General features: G+C 48.3%; 2 protein-coding genes across 14 annotated transcripts in view; one reads left to right on the top strand and one right to left on the bottom strand.

Annotated features, from left to right (window-relative positions):
* The window catches only part of PRKAG2 (protein kinase AMP-activated non-catalytic subunit gamma 2), a 173,426-nt gene that overhangs the window by 96,707 nt on the left and 56,668 nt on the right, over positions 1 to 20,051 (top strand). The window lies entirely within an intron of this gene.
* LOC114816180 (jerky protein homolog-like) lies at positions 9,738 to 19,502 on the bottom strand. 5 transcript variants are annotated; one of them, XM_029078170.2, is made up of 3 exons: positions 19,264 to 19,502; positions 17,207 to 17,303; positions 9,738 to 11,432 (listed from the first exon to the last, which is right to left on the bottom strand). In XM_029078170.2, exon 3 carries the CDS (start codon positions 11,420 to 11,422, stop codon positions 9,833 to 9,835), a length of 1,590 nt encoding a protein of 529 aa, XP_028934003.1. In that variant the 5' UTR covers positions 11,423 to 11,432; positions 17,207 to 17,303; positions 19,264 to 19,502; the 3' UTR covers positions 9,738 to 9,832. The 5 variants fall into 5 exon arrangements, with proteins under 5 accessions (XP_028934003.1, XP_028933999.1, XP_028934000.1 ...); XM_029078166.2 differs by having other exon boundaries at positions 17,215 to 17,303; positions 19,264 to 19,501; XM_029078167.2 differs by lacking the exon at positions 19,264 to 19,502 and adding an exon at positions 18,145 to 18,589 and having other exon boundaries at positions 17,215 to 17,303.

Here is a 20,051-nt window from a genome sequence, read left to right as displayed (position 1 = left end):
CTCTGTGAATTGAAGAGACATTGTGAACAGATAATTGAAGGCAAAGTTTCATTTGGACGCCAATCATCTGGGCGTTTGGGACTCCCCAAAACACTTTAGTTTGCAGTGGTGGAAGGTGGGCTTTTTGGGCCCAGCGCATCCAAATAACTTGCTAGTGTGGCTCAAAGATATTTACCTAAATATTATAGAACTGGGGTAAATAGCACAGTGCTTACAGGTACACAGCCAGGTTCATTGTTGACGCAGAAGGGAGGGCAGGTAGTGGAAATAAAGGGTTTAATCTGGGAAGGCCTCTTGGAGGATGTGTAATCTGAGGAGGGTTTTGAAGGTGGTGAGAATGATGGACTGTCGGATATGAAGAGGGAGAGAGTTCCAGACCCCCGGGAGAATGAGGGCAAGGGGTTGGTGACAGGATAGACCCTACTGAGGTTCAGAGAAGTAAACTGGTGTTAAAGGAGCGGAGATTGTGGGTTAGGTTGTAATAAGAGATCAGTGAGATTAGGTAGGAGGGAGAGAGCTGACTGATTGACTTGAAGCTGGTGTTAAGGAATTTCTGTTTGATGCGGTGGTGGAGGGATGATAACTGGAGGTTTTCAAGGAGTGGGGGTGACATGGATTGAACCATTTTTTAGAAAAATGATCTTGGGAACAGAGTGAAGTGTGGACTGGAGAAATGATGAGTGCTTGGATCAGTGTGGCAGCCGTTTGGATAGAGAGGAAAGGGCGGATTGTAGAGAACCGACAGGATTTGGTGACAGATTGAATGTGTGGGTTGAATGAGAGACGAGTCGAAGATAATGCCAAGGTTACAGGCTTGTGAGACAGGGAGGATGGTGATGCGGAGGATGATGGTGCCATCTACAGTGATAGGAAAGTCAGGGAGAGAACAGGGTTTGGGTGGGAAGATGATGAGTTCTGTTTTGGACATGTTAAGTTTGAGGTGTCAGTGGGACATCCAAGTAGAGATGTCCTGAAGGCAGGAGGAAATGCTAGACAGAGATGTCCTGAAGGCAGGAGGAAATGCAAGACTGCAGAGGAGAGAAGTTAGGGCCAGAGAGGTAGATTTGGGAATCATCCGCGGAGAGATGGTACTGGAAGCCCTGGTAGCGAATGAGTTCCCCGGGGAGAGGGTGTGGCTGAAGAATAGAAGGGGACCCAAAAATGAGCCTTGTGACAACCTCACAGCTGGAGACTGGGAGGCAGAGGAGGAGCCTGCAAAAGAGACGGAGGAGTGGTTATTGAGACAGGAGGAGAATCAGGAGAGGACACTGTCAGCTAAACCAAAGGTAGAGAATATTTCCAAGGAGAAGGGGGTGGTCCACAGTGTCACAGGCAGCTGAGAGGTTGAGGAGGATTAGGATGGAGTAGAGGGTTAGGCAAGAAGGAGGTCACTGGTGACTTTAAAGAGGGCTGTTTCTGTGGAGTGAGAGGCAGAAGCTGGATTGCAGGGAATCGAGGAGAGGAAGTGGAGGCAGTAGATTTAGAAAATTCGCTCAAGCGGTTTGGATGGAAATGGTAGGAGGGAGCCGTGGGGTCGAGGGAGGGGTTTTTTAGGATAGGGGAGAAATGGGAATCGTTGAAATCAGTGAAAAGTGAACATTTGAGGACGGCGATCAGGAAGGGAAGAAAGGGTGGGGGGGTGGGGGTGTTGCTTTGATAAGTAAGTAGGGATGGGATCAGAAGCACAGGTGGAAGGGGTAGAATTTGAGAGAGGCGCTGGCATAGCAACAGGATCGCTAGATTGGACACTGTTCCAGTTCCTCATGCAGTATTGTGCAACTCCTGGGGCTTTACTTCCCCCAAAGGGGCAGACTTACGCTTCTGCCGACCACCCCCCTCACCTCCCCACTCCTTGGGACACCTGTCCCAGCATATTTGGGACACATTAATTTTTTTAAATTTAAGGTATTTGTTAAGCATTTACTATGTTTCAGGCAGTATACTACACGCTGGGGTAGATACAAGTTAATCAGATTGGATTTGGGGCTCCCAGTCTTATTCCCCATTTTACAGATGAGATCACTGAGGCCCAGAGAAGTTAAGTGGCTCGCCCAAGGTCACACAGCAGACAAGTGGTGGAGCCAGGATGAGAACCCAGATCCTCCTGACTCCTGTGCCTGGGCTCTATGCCGTAGGCCACACTGCTTCTCTAGTTGATCTGGCCGGATGCCTGGCAGTCTGTCCCAAGAGCAAACACCTACGGCCCCCTTCTTTGGGAAAATTTACCTCCGATTCAGCAACAAAAATCAAATCAAAAAGGAAGGACGTAGCACCTCCCTTTCCCCACCAGTGTCCCCAGTGCTCGGGTCAAAGACTGCCTGCACCTGGAGCAACCGGAACCTGATCTCTCCGGGCCCCTTCCAGCCCTGGGATCGGATTCCATTCTGTCAGGGGAAAGTTGGCCCGCCCTCCCCACTGCTCTGAGTTTGGCAGAGAGTCAGCTGCAGCTTGAATTCAGATGAGAATGACAACTCAAAATTGCACAGGCGGGAGCACTATGTCCATTCTCCGCACTGGTAGCTCCCGTTCAATTTGAGTGCTACGGCACCCAAGGATTTCGCTGGGTTGCGGCTCCCCTGGTGAATGAGAAGGATCACATTAGTCAGTCAGATTTATTGAGCACTTACTGTGTGCAGAGCACTGTACTAAGCACTTGGGAGAGCACTGAAGAACAATAAACAGACACATTCCCTGCCCAAAGCGAGCTTACAGTCTAGGCAGCTAATCACGACGCTCCCTCTCCTTAACCTTTATAAGTACATATGAAGCCCTGGCAGCTTAAGCTTACGGGAGGTAAAACCTCAGGCTCATACAAAAGCCAAGAGCAGTGTCAAGCAGATTATCTGAAGCCATTCATCCCGCCGGCCCTCCACCACGCAGGACAGATGAGATTTTGGGCCCGGCAACAGAAATTTAGACAGGCGCTCAGGCTTAAAGCCTGAGAGAAATTTGGTCCCAGAGAAGGGAATCGGGCCAGCGGCCAAGAAGAATTTCAGTTAAAGCAGAAGATGGGATCCACGGCCTTGGTGTTGACCTTCCTTGGGGAGGGATTTGAAATTACAGCTGGAGTAAATTTTGGTCCGGCACTGGGACATGAATCAACCTGTGGCCTTCCTCACTCTGGAGAGTCGTTAGGACAGGGGAGGAAGGTAGGGAAGGGAATGGAGAACCATCCATTCTCGAGATTAGATGTTGATCTGCTGGAATCTGCTTCGATCCATTCCAGTATAGTAGTAGTCAAATCATCAGTATTTATTGAGTACCCACTATGAGTGATGCACTGTTTTAAGCACTAAGCCTAGCCTGAACACTTTGCTCCTTCAGCACCAGTTTGCTCACGGTGCCCCGAGCTCGTCTGTCTCGCTGTCGATCCCTTTCCCATGTCCTCCGAATGGCCTGGAGCTCCCTCCTCCTCCAAATATGCCAGACCACCCACTCTCCCCACCTTCAAAGCCGTATGGTCACATCTCCTCCAAGAAGCCTTCCCCAATTAAGCCCTCTCTTTCCCAGCTCCCTCTTCCTTCTGTGCCCTTGAATCTGTGCCCTTTGGGCATTTGGTTTTCCCCCTCCCTCAGCCTCAAAACACTTATGTATCTATCTATAAATTATATATTTATATCAATGCCTATCTCCCCCACTAAACAGTAATCTCACTGTGGACCGGGAACTTGTCTTCCTACGCGGAAATATTGTACTTTTCCAAGTACTTAGTACAGTGCTTTGCACAGAGTAAATGCTCAAGAAATACTACTGATTGGGAAGTTCAAAACAAGCCAGTGTTGGATTCCCTGCCCACAAGTTTATAATGGGGATGGAGTCCTATTTACAGAGTAATCAAAGTGAAGAATGAATAATTAGAATAATTAGAGAAGCAGTGTGGCCTAGTAGATAGAGTATGGGCCTGGAGTCAGAAGGTCCTGGGTTCTAATCCCAGCTCTACCACTTGTCTGATGTGTGACCTTAAGCAAGTCACTTCACTTCTTTGTACCTCAGTTACCTCATCTATAAAATTAGGATTAAGACTTTGAGACCTATATGGGACAGGGACTGTGTCCAATCTGATTAGCACTTGGTAGAGTGCCTGGGAAATAGTAAGCGCTTAACAAATACCTCCCCCGAAAATTAATTGATTGTACTGATAACTGTATATGTTGGGGACTGCCTCTCACCTGTCAGAAAAGCTGCCTCATTTCAATATATTCATCCACAGGAAAGGCTAACAATATGATTAACTTCTACATACTCCGGCACTTAGTGCTTGATGCAGAGTAAGTGCTTAACAAAGACCACACAAAAAATAAAATAATCTATTTCTGTAGAAGACATGTATGGAGCATTTCATGGTTTACAGTCCCCTTGCTGCTTGTGGGGGAAGAAAAGTAGTTCAGGTAGAGAAGTGGTGATATTGGCTGTTTTAGGCAATCTCCTCCAAGAGGCCTTCCCTGACTAAGCCCTCCTTTCCTCTTCTCCATCACCCTGACTTGTTCCCTTTGTTCATCCCCCTTCTCGGCCCCACGGCTGACTGACAGACTACTTCGAATAAAATGGAGAAAACTGCTTATCCAGTATCAATTGCCTTTAAGCGGGCTATTCAGGTGGTTCTTCCCCTAGCAGCAAATTTTGGAGTTGGCAGGAGGAAGGAGATCGTGTCTGCTTAAGCCAACAATGTCCTGACTTCACCTTAGTGGAGGGTGAATTTTTATTTCAAGGGAGGGGAAAGAAGAAGTTGGTGATTCTGCATGGAGAGCCACCTTCCTAATTTAGTCCCTTCATTTGGTGGTATTTATTACTGTGTGCAAAGCACTGTACTAAACACCAGTGAAGAACGCAGAATAGGATGAACTGGGAAGCAGTGTGGCCAGGTGTAAAGAGCACGGGCCTGGGAGTTAGAGGACGTGGGTTCTAGTCCGGGCTCTAATAATAATAATAATAATAATAATAATAATAATGTTGGTATTTGTTAAGCACTTACTATGTGCCGAGCACTGTTCTAAGCGCTGGGGTAGACATAGGGGAATCAGGTTGTCCCACGTGGGGCTCACAGTCTTAATCCCCATTTTACAGATGAGGGAACTGAGGCACAGAAAAGTTAAGTGACTTGCCCACAGTCACACAGCTGACAAGTGGCAGAGCTGGGATTCGAACTCATGAGCCCTGACTCCAAAGCCCGTGCTCTTTCCACTGAGCCACGCTGCTTCTCTGCTGCTTCACGTGCTCTGCCACGTGACCTTGGGGAAGTCACTTCACTGGGCCTCAGTGGCCTCATCTGTAAAATGGGATTAAGACTGTGAGCCCCTTGTAGGACAGGGACAATGACTGTGTCCAACCTGATAATCTGCTTCGATCCATTCCAGTATAGTAGTAGTCAAATCATCAGTATTTATTGAGTACCCACTATGAGTGATGCACTGTTTTAAGCACTAAGCCTAGCCTGAACACTTTGCTCCTTCAGCACCAGTTTGCTCACGGTGCCCCGAGCTCGTCTGTCTCGCTGTCGATCCCTTTCCCATGTCCTCCGAATGGCCTGGAGCTCCCTCCTCCTCCAAATATGCCAGATCACCCACTCTCCCAGTACTTAGAACAGTGCTTGGCACACAGTAAGCGCTTAAAAATACGACAACTATGAATAAGATTCAGTCTCAGGCCCCGAGGCCCTGTCACTGTTGAGGTCAGAGATATTGAAAGTCAAAATTCCAACTGCAATTTAAACGAATCCCATTTAAATGAACCGGAAAGAATGCTACATTGTTGCATTCTGTAGACAACAGCCCAGTTGTGCAAAAATGTGTGGAGCACCTGAGAGAAATTTAAACCTGGGGAAAAACTGACCACTTGTAACAACTCAGGCATCCAAGATGGGATTGCCTCAATTTGCATTTAGATAGGAATTCCTTCTTAGAGATTCTTCAAGTCATTCGGTTGTAAGAATCAGGGTCTCTTTCCCCGCCCCGATGTACTTCAATAAAGCATTAAAATTTTATTGCCAACGTTAGGGCCACTTTTACCCCTGCAGCTTGAACCTGAGCTCCACTGTCGGTGGGTCTGGATTCCCGTCTCCTGATGAAATTAGCTGTGGGAACGGTGGAAAGGTTTAGGACAAACCTCCTTTGACAGTTGTGTGAAAGGGACCGTACACCTGTTAATGAATGGTCCCTCTGACTTCTCTGAAAATGCTCAAGTTGAACGTTCAGGCAGAGCTCCGTGACAGCGACAGTCTTTTCATTTGTTGCCAAACCATGCGGAGCCGTAAAAGTGGTGGTGTTTTGAATCTTGTTCGGGGAAGGAAAGCTGCCCGTTTCAACGCTGGCGAATGCTGAGGTGTGTTTATCTGGGGAAACAGAGAAGCTTTCTATAATTGTTTGCTCTAAGGCGCTGTTCAGGAGAAGTTCTAATGCGATTTATCAGCTCTTTTCGATGACGCTTCTGTCTGAACTAAGGCCAGATCCTACCACGGTTCTGAGAGCAGCTGAAAATCTGGGCAATCTCTAGCAGCTGGTGTACTACCTTGAATAAAATGAAGAAAGCTCCTTATCCAGTATCAATTGCCTTTAAGCTGGCTATTCAGGTTGTTCTTCCCCGAGCAGCAACTTTTTCAAAACCCTCAAAAGCACTGAAAAAGATCAGTTCCCTTTTTATTTACACACTTGGTTCATGGAAATAGTTTTGTGAAATAGACATCTTTTATTTTGTGGTTTTGGGTTTTTTGGGTTTTTTAAACAAAGGACCCGGGAAAAAGTAGTCATACAGCATTTAATGCTAGCATGTTAGACTATTTAAAATATAGAATGCAGAATGCTCAGTCGATTAACAGCAGCGGTCAACAGAAAACATGTTATAAGACCTGGCGACTAAAATACTAATAGTCGGGAGTTGATTCCTGACATCAAAAGCAGAAAAGCCACATGGATAAAGTACTTTGGGTCAGGCTCTTACCACAAGTTCCAAATCGAAATATTAGAGCAGCATGGCCTAAGTGGAAAGAGCACAGACCCGGGAGTCAAAGGACCTGGGTTCTAATCCTGGCTCTGCCACTTGCCTGCTGTGTGATCTTGGGCAAGTCACTTTGCTTCTCTGGGCCTTCTTCCTCATCTGTAAAACTTGGACTGTGACCCCCCATGTGACGGGGACAGTGTCCAACCTAATTAACTTGTATCTACCCTAGTGCTTAGACACATAGTAAGCACATAACACACACCATAATTATTATTGTGTATTTGTTGAGGATTGGGATACTATATTTGGGGCAATCTTCAGTGCCTGGATGGCCACAGTGGCTTTAAGCCACAATCTCTCTCAGAAGCCCATCCCCTACCACTCCCATCATGCCCCTCCAAGGTCAGGTGAAGATAGTAGATTCATTCATTAATTTGTATTTATTGAGCACATATTGTGTGCAGAACACTGTACTGAGTGCTTGGGAAAGTTCAGTACACCATGATAAGACAGACAGGAAAAAAGGAGAAGAGCAGGAGGCAGTATGGCCTAGTGGAATGAGCCCAGGCCTGGGCGTTAGAAGGACCTGGGTTCTAATCCAAGCTTTGCCTATTGTGTGCTTTGAGACCTTGGGCAAGTCACTTCACTTCCTCTTTACCTCCACTTCCTCATCTGTAAAATGGGGATTAAGACTGTGAGCCCTATGTGGGATAGGAACAGCCCAATTAGCTTGTATCTTCCCCAGTGCTTAGTACAGTGCCTGGTATATAGTGAGCACTTAACAGACACTATAATTATAACCTACTCCATCTCACTGGTGCTCGTTTGTGGCTTTCAGCAGCTGAGGGACATTTGCAGGGCTTCGGGCTTTCGGAGACCCGTCCCATCAGAATCATCCAGTCTGCCCCACTGCTATTTAGGACTCTTCATTATCTCCCCTTCCTAAGTTAATTGTCATTACTCAAGGATCTAAACGCTGCCAAGGGGAAGAGAGGAAACTTCTTTCTTTCAGAATCACTTTCCTACAGAATAAAAATTCAAACACCAACTTTCCTCAGTGGGCTCCAAGGAGAAGATTAAAAAGATCCTCAGTCCCTCCCACCCTCCGTGTGGAGGGAAGGATCTGAAAAAGGGATTCCCTTTGGTGGGTGAGGAGGTGCTATCTCTTGCTCCCAAGACAGACAGAAAGACACATACACAATACAATGACCTTGTGTTTTCACAACACCTGCTCTAGTTCAGTGTCTGTCTTTCTCTCACTCACTCTCTCTTATGGAGGTACAGGTAGAAAACTAAACAAGCCCAGCATTAGCTGCTCAGCATATATTGTTACTTGTGCTGGGCACACACACAGCTAAATTTAGGGTCGTGCTGGTTATTTAGTATATGCACCAATGTTGGGGTGCTCCTTTGGGCTAAGACATTAATTGTTAATAATTGGCATTGTCAAAAATCACCAATACTTGAGACACAAATGGTCAACAGAAGTTATCCTCTGTCTCTAAAGATGGTACAGTTAAGCCAGAGGGTCCCTGGGGGCACTTGTGCAGCTGGCCACCCTGATATCCAGGCTGGGAGAGGGAAGATGTGGACAGGATAAAGGCTGAGCTCTGTGGGTACAAAAATCTGGGCAATGTGGTGGAGTAGAAGTAAAGTTAGGAGCATGAGAAGGATGGAGAGAATCAAGAGCTGGAAAGGGACTTCAAGAGGACAGCCAGTCCAGCCCTCTGCCTCAAGACAAGTGAGAGACTAAACCACCCACAACAGATGGAAGTTTTTCCTCTGCTTAATCTCTCACTGCTCCCCATGCCCTGGAGCAGGAGGAGCAGGAGCAAGAGAGCATTAGTGGCACCACACAAATCTGTAGCACTAGAATCAGTTCCTCCGTGCAAACCCCTAACACTAGAATCAGTTCCTCTGCACAAGTCATTGGCCTCAACGTCTTGGAATCAAGGCTCATCAGTCATCATAAACTCCCACGGCCTCTCCTAGGGGCCTGTTGGTTCCTCTTAGTCAATAAGCTGTTCCTCACGTCCAACTGAGCTCTCTCCCCATGAACTGCAGCCCCTCCCTCTCATCTGGAACTCAGTGGATTTGGAAAACCAGTCAACCGTCTTTCTCAAACCAACCCTTCCTGTCCTTGAGGGACTCAACCCTGCGGGCTCGACGATCCCAACCCGGCCACTCTTCCTCCTTATAGACCTACTTTCTCCCATTCCCTTCCGTCCCCTTTTCAGCATCCTCTCCAGATTCTCTACATCTCTTTGAGGTGCAGTGATCGTAAGGGGAAATGGAACTCTCCCAAGGGCCCAGCGAATGTGGAGAATGACGGAGGGATGACTTCCTCCTTTCATGCGTCACTCACTCTCACATATCCACACCCACATAACGGCATTAACATCATTGGTTCATTTCTTCTGTTGGATCTGGGCCTGGCCAGCCTCCCCTGTCTTTTTTTTTTTTCCCTATTTCCCCCACCCGGCCCTAACCAGAGAATATTAGGTGTTGCATGTCAGCTGGTCTTTGGAAGGGTGGCTGTTTCCCCACAATTTCTCCAAGGCCATTCTGACTAGAAGGATCCCGCCTTCCAAAACATCAGCAATCCCACCTAGCGCAGTAACCCCTCTGGATCGGAGCGCGTCCTCGATTCCTCCACCCAGGCTCCCCGATCGAGACGTCCGGTCAGACCACCTAGCTCAGATAAAGCAAAAAGGACTCAGAGGAAGGCCTACCAAAAACTATACCGCGGCCAACCGAGCCGGTTTGAACGGATTACCCCGCGCCGAGGAAACTGGGCTACCGGGACACATGTAGTAGGTTTACTTTCCATTAAAGCACATAGGGGAGGAGGTCATAAATATCGACGCGCGTCTCGAGTCGGATGGTCCGGGCCGCGCCTCTACTCGCTGGCCAAGAAATCCGTCATAGCCGCCCTCTCCATGGACTGGCTCTCCTTCTTCCTGATGTTGGTGCGCAGCCGGTGGAGGACGAGTTTATCAGTCATCAGAGCATCGTCCTGCTGCTCCAAATAGTCCAGCAGGATCTCCACGTAGTTCAGCGCGGCACTGTGGCTGACATGCCCCTCGGGGCCGAGCTCCCGCTCCTCCCCATCACTCTCGTTCAGCTCCACCTTGATTTCCTGGGTGCGGGACGCGATCTCCTTGGCCCGGAGCAGCTGACTGCCAACCGAGCGGTACCCGGACCCTCTCCTCTCCTCCTGGGTCTCGGGGCCGGCCTTTCTGGGACCCCTGGATGGCGGCCCGCCCGCAGCCCCCAGACCAGTGACGGCAGTGGAGATCCCTTCGTCGTCCGGGTCGGGGATGATCTTGCGCCACGACCTGATGATGGTCACGGGCTTCACGAGGTTCCAGGCCCTGGTGGCTTCCGTGATGGCGTCCTGGGCTGTCAGGTTATTCCAGAACGACTTGATGTCGCGTCCCTCCTGCACGTGTTTTCGTAACAACCCCGTCCGGTAATGTCTCTTCATGCACGCGATCACCCCCTGGTCCATGGGCTGAATGAGGGCCGCCACGTTGGGCGGCAGGTACTTGACGAAGATGTTGCCGTCCTCGGACTTGAGGAGCCCCTCGTTGGGCTTGGACGGGGCGTAGTCGAGCAGCAGGACGGCCCGCTCGGGCAGCCCTTTGGAACGTAGGTGCTCCCGAACCTGTGGGACGAACTTCTTGTCGAACCACTCTTTGAAGATGGAGCAGTCCATCCACGCTTCCTTGTGGCTGAAGCAGTCCACGGACCCGTCGAGCGGGTTGGCCTCTCGGAGCAGGCGGAGGTGCTCGGCCTTGCCCACCAGGCACAGCTTCAGCTTGTGGGAGCCCGTGGCGTTGACGCAGCACAGGACGGTCAGCCTCTCCCTGCTCAGTTTGTGGGCTGCGACGGGCCGCTCATTCTCAAAGGCCAGAGTCCTGGCCGGCAATGACTTCCAGTACAGCCCAGTCTCGTCCGCGTTGTAGATCTGCTCGGGCTGCAGGTTCTCGCTCTCAGTAAACTCCTCGAAATCTTCCCGGAAGTCGGCCGCGGCCGACCGGTCCCCGTTGGACTTCTCGCCCTGGTAGTTCAGCTCCCGGATGCCGTGCCGCTGCTTAAACCGGGTGAGCCAACCCGTCGAGGCGTTGAAGTCGCCCTCCATGCCCAGGGCGTTGAAGAAGGCCTTCGCCTGCTTGGCGCAGATGATTCCCGACACGGGAGTCCCTTCGGCACGCTGCTGGTTGAACCACTCCAACATGGCTCGGTCCAGCTCCTTGTAGGTTGACTGCTTCATGGATTTGCGCCTGGCCAACAGGGTGGCCGAGCCGGAGCTGTTGGCATATGAGAGCAGCTGGGCCTTCCGTTTCTTTAAGTCGCGGACGGTCTGTTCGCCGATCCCGTACATTATGGACAGCTGCCTCGTGTTGCCACCCTTTTCCAGCTTCTCAATGATTTCCAGCTTCTCCTGGATCGTCAACACGACACGCTTGCGCTTCATCGCTGCCATGGCCGAAGTACTGTAAATGCCAGGAAAAAAAGAAAAAAATGAAGGGCTCTCTCTAAACCCATTTAACCACGGTATTTTTGAAGGCCTCTTTTGGGTAGCTGCAATCAGTCGTTGGTATTTATTGAGCACTTACTATATACATAGCACTTTACTTGGGATAGAACAATACAAGGAGCAGTCGTGGAGACCCGCGGTTAGATTAAGGATTAGGGGAAAGAGGAGAGTAGAATAGCAGAGTAATAACCCAGGCAGTCCACCCATGGATACAGTTACTCTGAAGTTCGTCAGTCTACCCTCTTTACGGGGTTTACCAACCAAACGTTCAGTGATTTCGGGAGGGAGAAGGAATAGTTGGTAGTGACAATTCGGTCACTAATGCTAATGCCAATTCCTGACCACTAGCCAAGGAAAGCTGGCATTCTGATCTTTAAAAGCAGCGGAGCTTTATGTTCCAACCTCCTTTCCCCTTCCCCCACCCCCTTGAAGGCTTTCTGAATTTTCTTAACAGGAAATCAACCTTCCATCCCTCAGAATGAAAATGTATTCTGCAGGGCCTCATGTGACTCAAGGTAAAATATAAACAAAAAAACCCTCAAGGATCCACATTTCAAGCTGGCCTGTACCTCTTCCCAGCAGGAAGCAGAATGGGAAATTCTGATCCGTTTCTTTCCTTTTAGTTGGGTTGGCCTGAAATCATAATCTTCAGGTGAAACACTGATTGCAGTAGCTACTGTGAAAGCTCACTTGGGGGGGCGGGGGGGTTCAAGTGGACCAGAATCTAGGTCATCATCAGTATCACCAGTGGTATTTACTGAGCGCTTCCTGTGTACTAAGTACACTGTACTAAGAACTTAGGAGAGTACAACACAATATAGTTGGTAGACACATTCCCAGCCCACCATGACCTTACAGCCTAGAGGGGGAGACAGACATTAATATAAATGTCTGGAACGCAGGTCTGGGCTCTTTCCATTAAGCCACACTGCTCTGAATGTTGGGTCCAGTCAGCCCAGGCTGCAGTTCTTCTCAGCGTCATACTGCGGCATCTCTGTCAAGGGCACTAGATGATACTTTTTCCTCCATTTTCTGGGATTTCTCCTACCACCACCCCACCCCCACCCCCGAACTGCTAATGAGACATTTCTCACTATGTCAGCATTTCTACCAGAACACAAGATAGGACTGTGAAAAGCTGTTAAGTGTGGCCTCTAAACTGCTCTTCAGAACAGCTGGAGTGGGGAGGAAGTTGAGATCGTTGACTACAGCGAGGCTTTTGGATTATCTGACTCTGTGGATCAGTTAATCGCATTTGGACATCTACTCTGGGCCGGGCATTGTTTAAGTCGACCCTCTCCCAGGCTCCCCGTTAACGCAGGTAATTGAGTTGACTGTAGATCGCTTGCCCGCAGTGAAGAAGTAATAATTTTCACCCCGACCGTTCCTAAATGCATCCTCTTTATGGTTCGTAACCACACCGGCTGGGTCGGTATCTCTCCCAGAGTCCTCTGCTGCCGTTCACTTGACCAGTTCCATCAAGAGAGGCCCACTTATTGCCATAGTAATGATTTTGCTCTGAAGCTTTAAAAGCTTGGTAGGTGGGAAAGAGTGGGGCAAGGAACGAGACCAGGCTCTTTGATTTACAGCTTCTCAGTTTGAAGCGTAAGGCATCTTGAAAAATTGCCAGTGTTCCAGGAGGGTAAGTTTAAGGAAGCAGTACAAAATTAAGTATTGGAAGTCCATAAAAAATTAGAGCGATTAAAGAAAGCAGAGTTAACAGTCCCCCTTCCAGAAACTCTTGAGTTTTTCTTTATTCACGTTTGTCACTTGCTTTATCCTGTCAGGCTCCATTTACTTGCTCCCTCTTTGTCCCCCACAAGAGTTTGTTGCCATAAGACCTTTCCTTATGATGGGGATTAACTTGGTGCCATTATTTTTCATGGTCACCACCTATAAAAAAAATTATTTTGAACTGAAGTCTGTCAGACAAAGCCTGGGCTGAGACAACAGTTGTTCTATAAATGGTTCCGAAATAAGCACCAGTAAATGCTCGTGGATTATAGGACTTTTATAACCAGGTCGTCACCGTGATGATCACTAGGAACTAGTGCTTTCGTAGGTCTTCTTGAATAAGATCAAAAACTCAAATGTGGTACACAAACACTCAGATTATTGGGAAAGTGACAGTTCTACCTCAAGAATAAGATTCCTTTGTCAGATGGTTGTTTATACAATAGTTTAGGGAATAAGACAGCATTATGTTTTGGTTAGTTATTAATTCTCCCCCCAGCTAAAATCTCATAGCTAAGTGGGTGAAAAAGCTTCCAGCAGTACTTTAGTCCGTCAATTATCAATCAGTGGTACTTACTGAACACTTACAAAGTGCAGAGCACTGTACTATGCGCTTGGGATAGTACAGTATAACAGAATTAGTGGACAAGTTCCCTGCCCCAAATGAGCTTACAGTCTAGAGGACTTATCAGCTTTACATGCCTTTAAAAAAAATAATAATAATAGTTTTTCTGGCCCAAATCTGCATGTTTGCAACCCCAGACAAGTCTCTTACTTTAGGCACAGTAAAAAATGATTTTATCTGTAATTTATCATGTAATTACGGTATTTGTTACACACTTAATATGTGCTAAGCACTGTTCTAAGCATCTATCTCTGTTGATTTGAAGTTCCTCAAGGTCAGGGATCGTTTACATGACAACTATTATACTCTGCCAAACACTCAGCATACAGTGCACCCTGCACACATCAGGCATTCCATAAACACTGTCGATTGCCTGAAGGTTCAGAGGGGCCCATCTTCATTATTAAGCCCACTGGACTTTTCCGGAAGCCCCGGAACGGACAAAACGAATAGCAGGAGAGCTGCCAGCTCGAAAAGAAGAACAGAGATCCTAAGAGGAAAAATTCCATGTAATTCTGCCTCTGGATGGATATGCTAGACTGATCAATGCAAATTCAGAAGGAACTGAACTGAGGAAGTCTGAATCCATCTAAGAAGGCCCTTTGCTTCTTTTCATGATAAAATGGAATGGCCAACATATTTGGGAATTGACTTTCTAAAGTTTAATGGGCAGTCTCAAATTTGTCCTCTTTATAAAAAGAGAGAGATTGTTCTCATTTTGTTTCAGCTGCTAAAAAAGGAAAATTAAAAAAAAAAACTCCCAACTTCAAGAGTACATTATGGCACTTGCAGCATTTCCTTTTGAGGATCCAGTGCTTTACAAACATTTAATAAAGTCTCCTAGCTCCGCAATACTTGTAATAAAATCAGTCCTCTTAATTATTTCAACATGAGGTGACTTGAAAATCCCTTCGGGTTTTAAAAAGCCTCTCTCCCAGTCTAGCACACAGAAACCACAGCATCGAAGAGCACAAATCAATTCAGTTACCCACTCTTCAAGAGGGTTAATGTGGGGAAAAAACACCAAGTGTTTTTTTTTTACTGTAATAGTGACAATCTGTACTATTTAAGCAGTTACCCACATATCCATCTTTCCATTTCCTTCTTCTTTCTGTCTGTAATTTATTTTTGCTCTGTCTCCACCACTAGACTTGTAAGCTCCCTGATGGCAGGGACTGAATTTTCTAACTCTGTTGTATTGTCCCACATCCTCAGTAATCATAACAACTGTGTTTGTTAAGCACTTACTTCTTGTCAAGCAGTGTACTAAGTGCTGGGGTAGATATGAGATCATCAGGCTCCACATGGGGCTCACAGTCTAAGTAGGAGAGAGACAGTATTGAACCCCCATTTTACAGATAAGGTAATGGAGGCACAGAGAGGTGACTTACCCAAGGTCACACAGCAGGTAAGTGGTCGAACTCAAATTAGAACCCAGATCCTCTGAATCCACGGTCCCTATGCTCTTTCCACTAGCTTCTCTGCAGCTTCTCCACACAGTATAGTCTCTGCAGATGGTAACTACTATTGATTGAAATGGGAAGGGAGACCTCTCCTCTTCAAAACACCCTATTTCCCATTTCAGGAACATCAGAGGTCCATATTGTCTGTTTCCCTGAGGTATGATTAGGATGAAGGGGGGCAGGGGTTACAACCTTAACTCGTTTTAAAGTTAAAATCTGTGAAACTATTTTTTAGATGTTATTTTGCCCAGACTAATAACTCAGTTGCTCTGTAGCCTCTTTTCATTTTCCAGTATTCCATATCCAGGTGCAATTTCAAAAGCTTTTGCTAAATTAAGATGCTTTGAGATTATTTTAGGGTCTGTCTCCCTGGCTAGATTGTAAACTCAATGAGGGCAAGGATCATGTCTGCTACTTCTAATCCTTTAGATTGAAAACTCCTTGTGGGCAGGGAACGTGTTTTACCACTCCCCTCTAGACTGTAAACTCCTTATGGCAGGGAACATGTCTGCTAATTCTATTATACTGAACTCTCCCAAGCGCTTAGTAGAGTGGTATGCACATAGTAATCACTCAATAAATACCATTGAATGATTAAGTCAGAGGACCTGAGTTCTGCTTTGTGAGCTAGGGCAATCACTTCACTTCTCTGTGCCTCAGTTCCCTCATCTGCAAAATGGGGATTCAGTACCTGTTCTCCCTCTTGCTTAGACTGAGCTCCATGTGGAACCTGATGATCTTATACCTATTCCAATGCTTAGTACAATGCTTGGCACATAGTAAACACTTAAATACCACAATTATTATCAGTTTTTAATAGTATTTGTTAAGTGCTTACTGTGGTGCCAGGTGCTGGGCTGGGATAGATACAAGCTAATCAGGGTGGACACAAAATTGATGTTTCACATGGGGCTCACAGTCTTAATCTCCCGTTGACAGATAACTGAGGCCCAGAAAAGTGAAGTGACTTGTCCAAGGCCATATAGCAGACAAGTGGCGGACCCAGGATTAGAACCCAGTTCTTCTGACTCCCAGGCCCATGCTCTTACTAATAATAATAATGTTGGTATTTGTTAAGCGCTTACTATGTGCCGAGCACTGTTCTAAGCGCTGGGGGAGATACAGGGTAATCAGGTTATCCCACGTGAGGCTCACAGTTAATCCCCATTTTACAGATGAGGGAACTGAGGCACAGAGAAGTGAAGTGACTTGCCCACAGTCACACAGCTGACAAGTGGCAGAGCTGGGAGTCGAACTCATGACCTCTGACTCCGAAGCCCAGGCTCTTTTCCACTGAGCCACGCTACTAGGTCAAGCTTCTTCTGACACAATTATTAGCAATAATAATAATAATAATGATGATGGTATTTGTTAAGCGCTTACTATGTGCTAAGCACTGAGAAAGATCAAGTTTATCAAGGTTTCCCGCATGGGGCTCATGGTCTTAATCCCCATTTTACAGAGGAGGTAACTGAGGCACAGAGAAGTGAAGTGACTTCCCCAAAGTCGTACAGCTGACAAGTGGCAGAGTCGGCATTAGAACCCACGACCTCTGACTCCCAAGCCCAGTCTCTTTTCACTAAGCCAGTCTGCTTCTCTAAGGGACTCATGTGAGAAGCCTGTGAGACCCATAAGGCCTTGTAGGAAAGGGAACCCTGATTTGGAGCTTGGTTATCACTAAATGCTGGGACAGTCATGAGGAACTCCTCTTGACAGGGTTCTTGGGTCTCCTGGATTCATGGAAACACTTCTTACACCAACACATTCTCCAGTACCCCTGTGGTAACGCAGGGCACCTATTCTGGGTGAGCAGTTCTTCTAGTTAAGATTTTAGAAAAAAGGATAACATTTATCCAGTTTAATTCACACACACACCCCTCTCTCGCTCTCTCAAACAGACATACATACCCATTTACCTGGCACGTCTTCAGAAACAAGTTTCTGGGACCTGAGGGGCTGCAGGAACAAGGTGCCACTCGAAAACAAGGTGCTCCAGGATAGCGGCCTGTTGAGAAGAGGCGACCAAAGTTTTAGAGACCACGGGTGAATTGTTCAATTCCCTTCACCCCACCACGTTAAACTGGCAGTCAGTCCCTAACAGGAATGCTGGTGACTGGATGAGAGGCATCTAGGGATGCCCAGTGCCCTCTGAGAGCAGCTGTCAATCAAGGCAAGTGCCAGGCCAACCAAAAGAAGCAGCAGGACCAATCCAGTGCCACAACACCAAACTACTGTTTTTAAGGCCCTACTGAGAATTGTGATGCAATGGAGTTCTGATCCTTGCCACTTGCCTGCTGTGTAGCCTTGGGCAAATCACTCAACTTTCCTGGGCCTCAGTATCCTCATCTGTATAAAATGGGGATTCAGTACCTCCTCTCCCTCCTCCTTAGGCTGGGAGCCCCATGTGGGGCAGGAACTGTGTCTGACCTGATGATATTCTATCTACCCCAAAGCTTGGCACACAGTAATCATGGAAATTCTACTGTTATTATCATTTTTAATAGAAGCAAATCTTCTGTTCTGTGCAGAATGTGTTCCTGCTAACATGTTTAACCAACATGTTATAAAGAATTGTTGTCCCAGAAGTGTAGGTTGTCTGAATGGCAGTGGCAAAGCAACACATGCTGATGAGCGATTCAGGCAAAAATTGAGCTCATAGACTCCCTCCTTTGCACTGGTTCCTAAACCACACTGTTGTCTATTTAAGAATAAGATCTTGGATGTCACTTTACAATTATCTACGCTAGGCCAGTGTAATAACACTTCTGGGCTCCCGAAATCAGTGGTTTTGTCCCCAGCCAATTTTTTTTTCTTTAAGTGGGAAGTGTGTGCAGTGTTTTAATTACCTATTGTTTGGAGCCAGCACTATTATGCCTGATGATTAGAAAGCAGTGTGAACCGCCCTTCCTCCTCTGCTTAGCAGGGGAAAGTGAGGCATGATGAGAAATGATCTGCTGCTTCAATCAGGTCAAAAGTCTCTGTGACGTTATCCAAACTCTCCGGCCAGCCCTTACTCCACCCCGTCCCAACGAAGGAGAGGGAGACAGTACCCAAACTTCCCAACCTATTGAACAAAATTGGAGTTTCTTCTTGTCCTCCTTCCAGCAAGGCCCCGTGGTTGCTGATGTGAATGATGGGAGAAGTTCGGTGGACTTTGGGAGAAGCAGCAAGGGCGCTTGTGTAGAGTCGATGTGGGGGGCCAGGAATGCCACCCCACAAAAGTGGCTTTAAAAAAAGGTCCAGAGCCCCAGGGGCCCTTGACTACTTTCCGGGTGCCCTCCTCCACCCCAAATGCAGGTCCCGTTATCCGCCCCAGACTGTAAACTCGCAGTGGGCCGGGAACGTGTCTACCGACTGTGTTACACCGTGCTCTCCCAAGCGCTTAGTACAGTGCTCCGCACCCAATAAGCGCTCGATAGAAACGATTGATCGATCCCTCTCCCGCTGGAACTGCAGCCCCGGGTGTGGAGAAGAAAGGGCAAGTTGGCAGGCAGGGCCCCGGTCCCTTCGGGCTTCTGAGAGCCAGGGGCACGGCGGCTTAAGGGCACCTCGGCGCCTTGAGGTCCCGGGTCTTATTGAGGGTGGAGGCTCGGAGACTTGGTCCCCCACCCACCCCTAAATTGTGACAACAGACTAGAAAACTGCGGCCTTAGAAAATGGAGGTTGGGCGGGGAGGCATGCAGGGCATCGGGAAGCAACTAGGCCCTGGAGTTGGCGGGGAGGGGGCGTGGGGAGCAGCTGGGAGCCAGGGAAATGGGGTGGGGGGGAGGAGACAACCGTTCCCAGCAACGTACTGAACCCCTCCCCACTCCTGAGGGGAGTCGATCGTCCTCCCCGCTCGCAGCGATAACGCGCTCCCTCCGCCGCCACCCCCTTCTCTTCCAACCGCGGTCAGTCCTCTCCCCTCCCCCCCCCCCCCCGCGCCCCACGGTGGTGCCGCCGGCCCCCAGGGCAGGTGAACCTACCGGACTGTACCAACCGCCCGCCAGAGGGGGAAGGGAAAGGGGCTCTTCCTCCCACGGCGGCCCTAAGCTTCGGCCCGCTTGGACGGAGGAGGGATGGCGGAAGGACGGGAGGTTTGGGGCGAAAGGAAGAGGCCTGCGAGGAGACGCGGCCCTGGCAGAGTCAGCACTGGCCCCTCGGCCTTTCCTCCACCCCCTCCCCGACTGAAAGGGGGGCGGAGAAGGGGGGGACTCCGTGGTCCCTCCTCTTCTGATCTCCCTCCCCCCCCCCCATCCGTAGATACCAACGACTGGGTGGGGGGGACTGCAGCAAAACGGAATGTTCCACTTATCGCGCGGAAAGGGGGGGCGGGGAAAAAAGGACTAGAAAGCAGGGGCTTGAGGGGCTCATGGCAAAGGGATCTGAGAGGCAGGGAAGGGGAGAGGGGGCAATGAGCTGCTTTTTTACTAGAGAAGCAGCGTGGCTCAGTGGAAAGAGCCCGGGCTTGGGAGGCAGAGGTCATGGGTTCGAATCCCGGCTATGCCACTTGACAGTTGTGTGACTGTGGGCAAGTCCGTTAACTTCCCTGTGTCTCAGTTCCCTCATCTGTCAAATGGGGATGAAGACTGTGAGTCTGATGTGGGACAACCTGATGACCCTCTGTCCACCCCAGTGCTTAAAACAGTGCTCATCACATAGTAAGCGCTTAATAAATACCAACATTATTACCCCGGCACTTAGAACAGTGTTCTGCACATAGGAAGCGCTTAATACCAACATTATTAGTATCATTAGTAGTAGTATTTGGTTC

This window comes from Ornithorhynchus anatinus, chromosome 13, assembly GCF_004115215.2.
Source record: "Ornithorhynchus anatinus isolate Pmale09 chromosome 13, mOrnAna1.pri.v4, whole genome shotgun sequence".
Classification (NCBI taxonomy): domain Eukaryota; kingdom Metazoa; phylum Chordata; class Mammalia; order Monotremata; family Ornithorhynchidae; genus Ornithorhynchus; species Ornithorhynchus anatinus.
The sequence above is the reverse complement of the archived record's forward strand: the minus strand, read 5'-3'. Positions and strand labels throughout refer to the sequence as shown.

What these genes read in the sequence shown, in the direction of transcription:
- LOC114816180 (XM_029078170.2), bottom strand. Translation starts at nt 11,422, where the DNA reads ATGGCAGCGATGAAGCGCAAGCGTGTCGTGTTGACGATCCAGGAGAAG.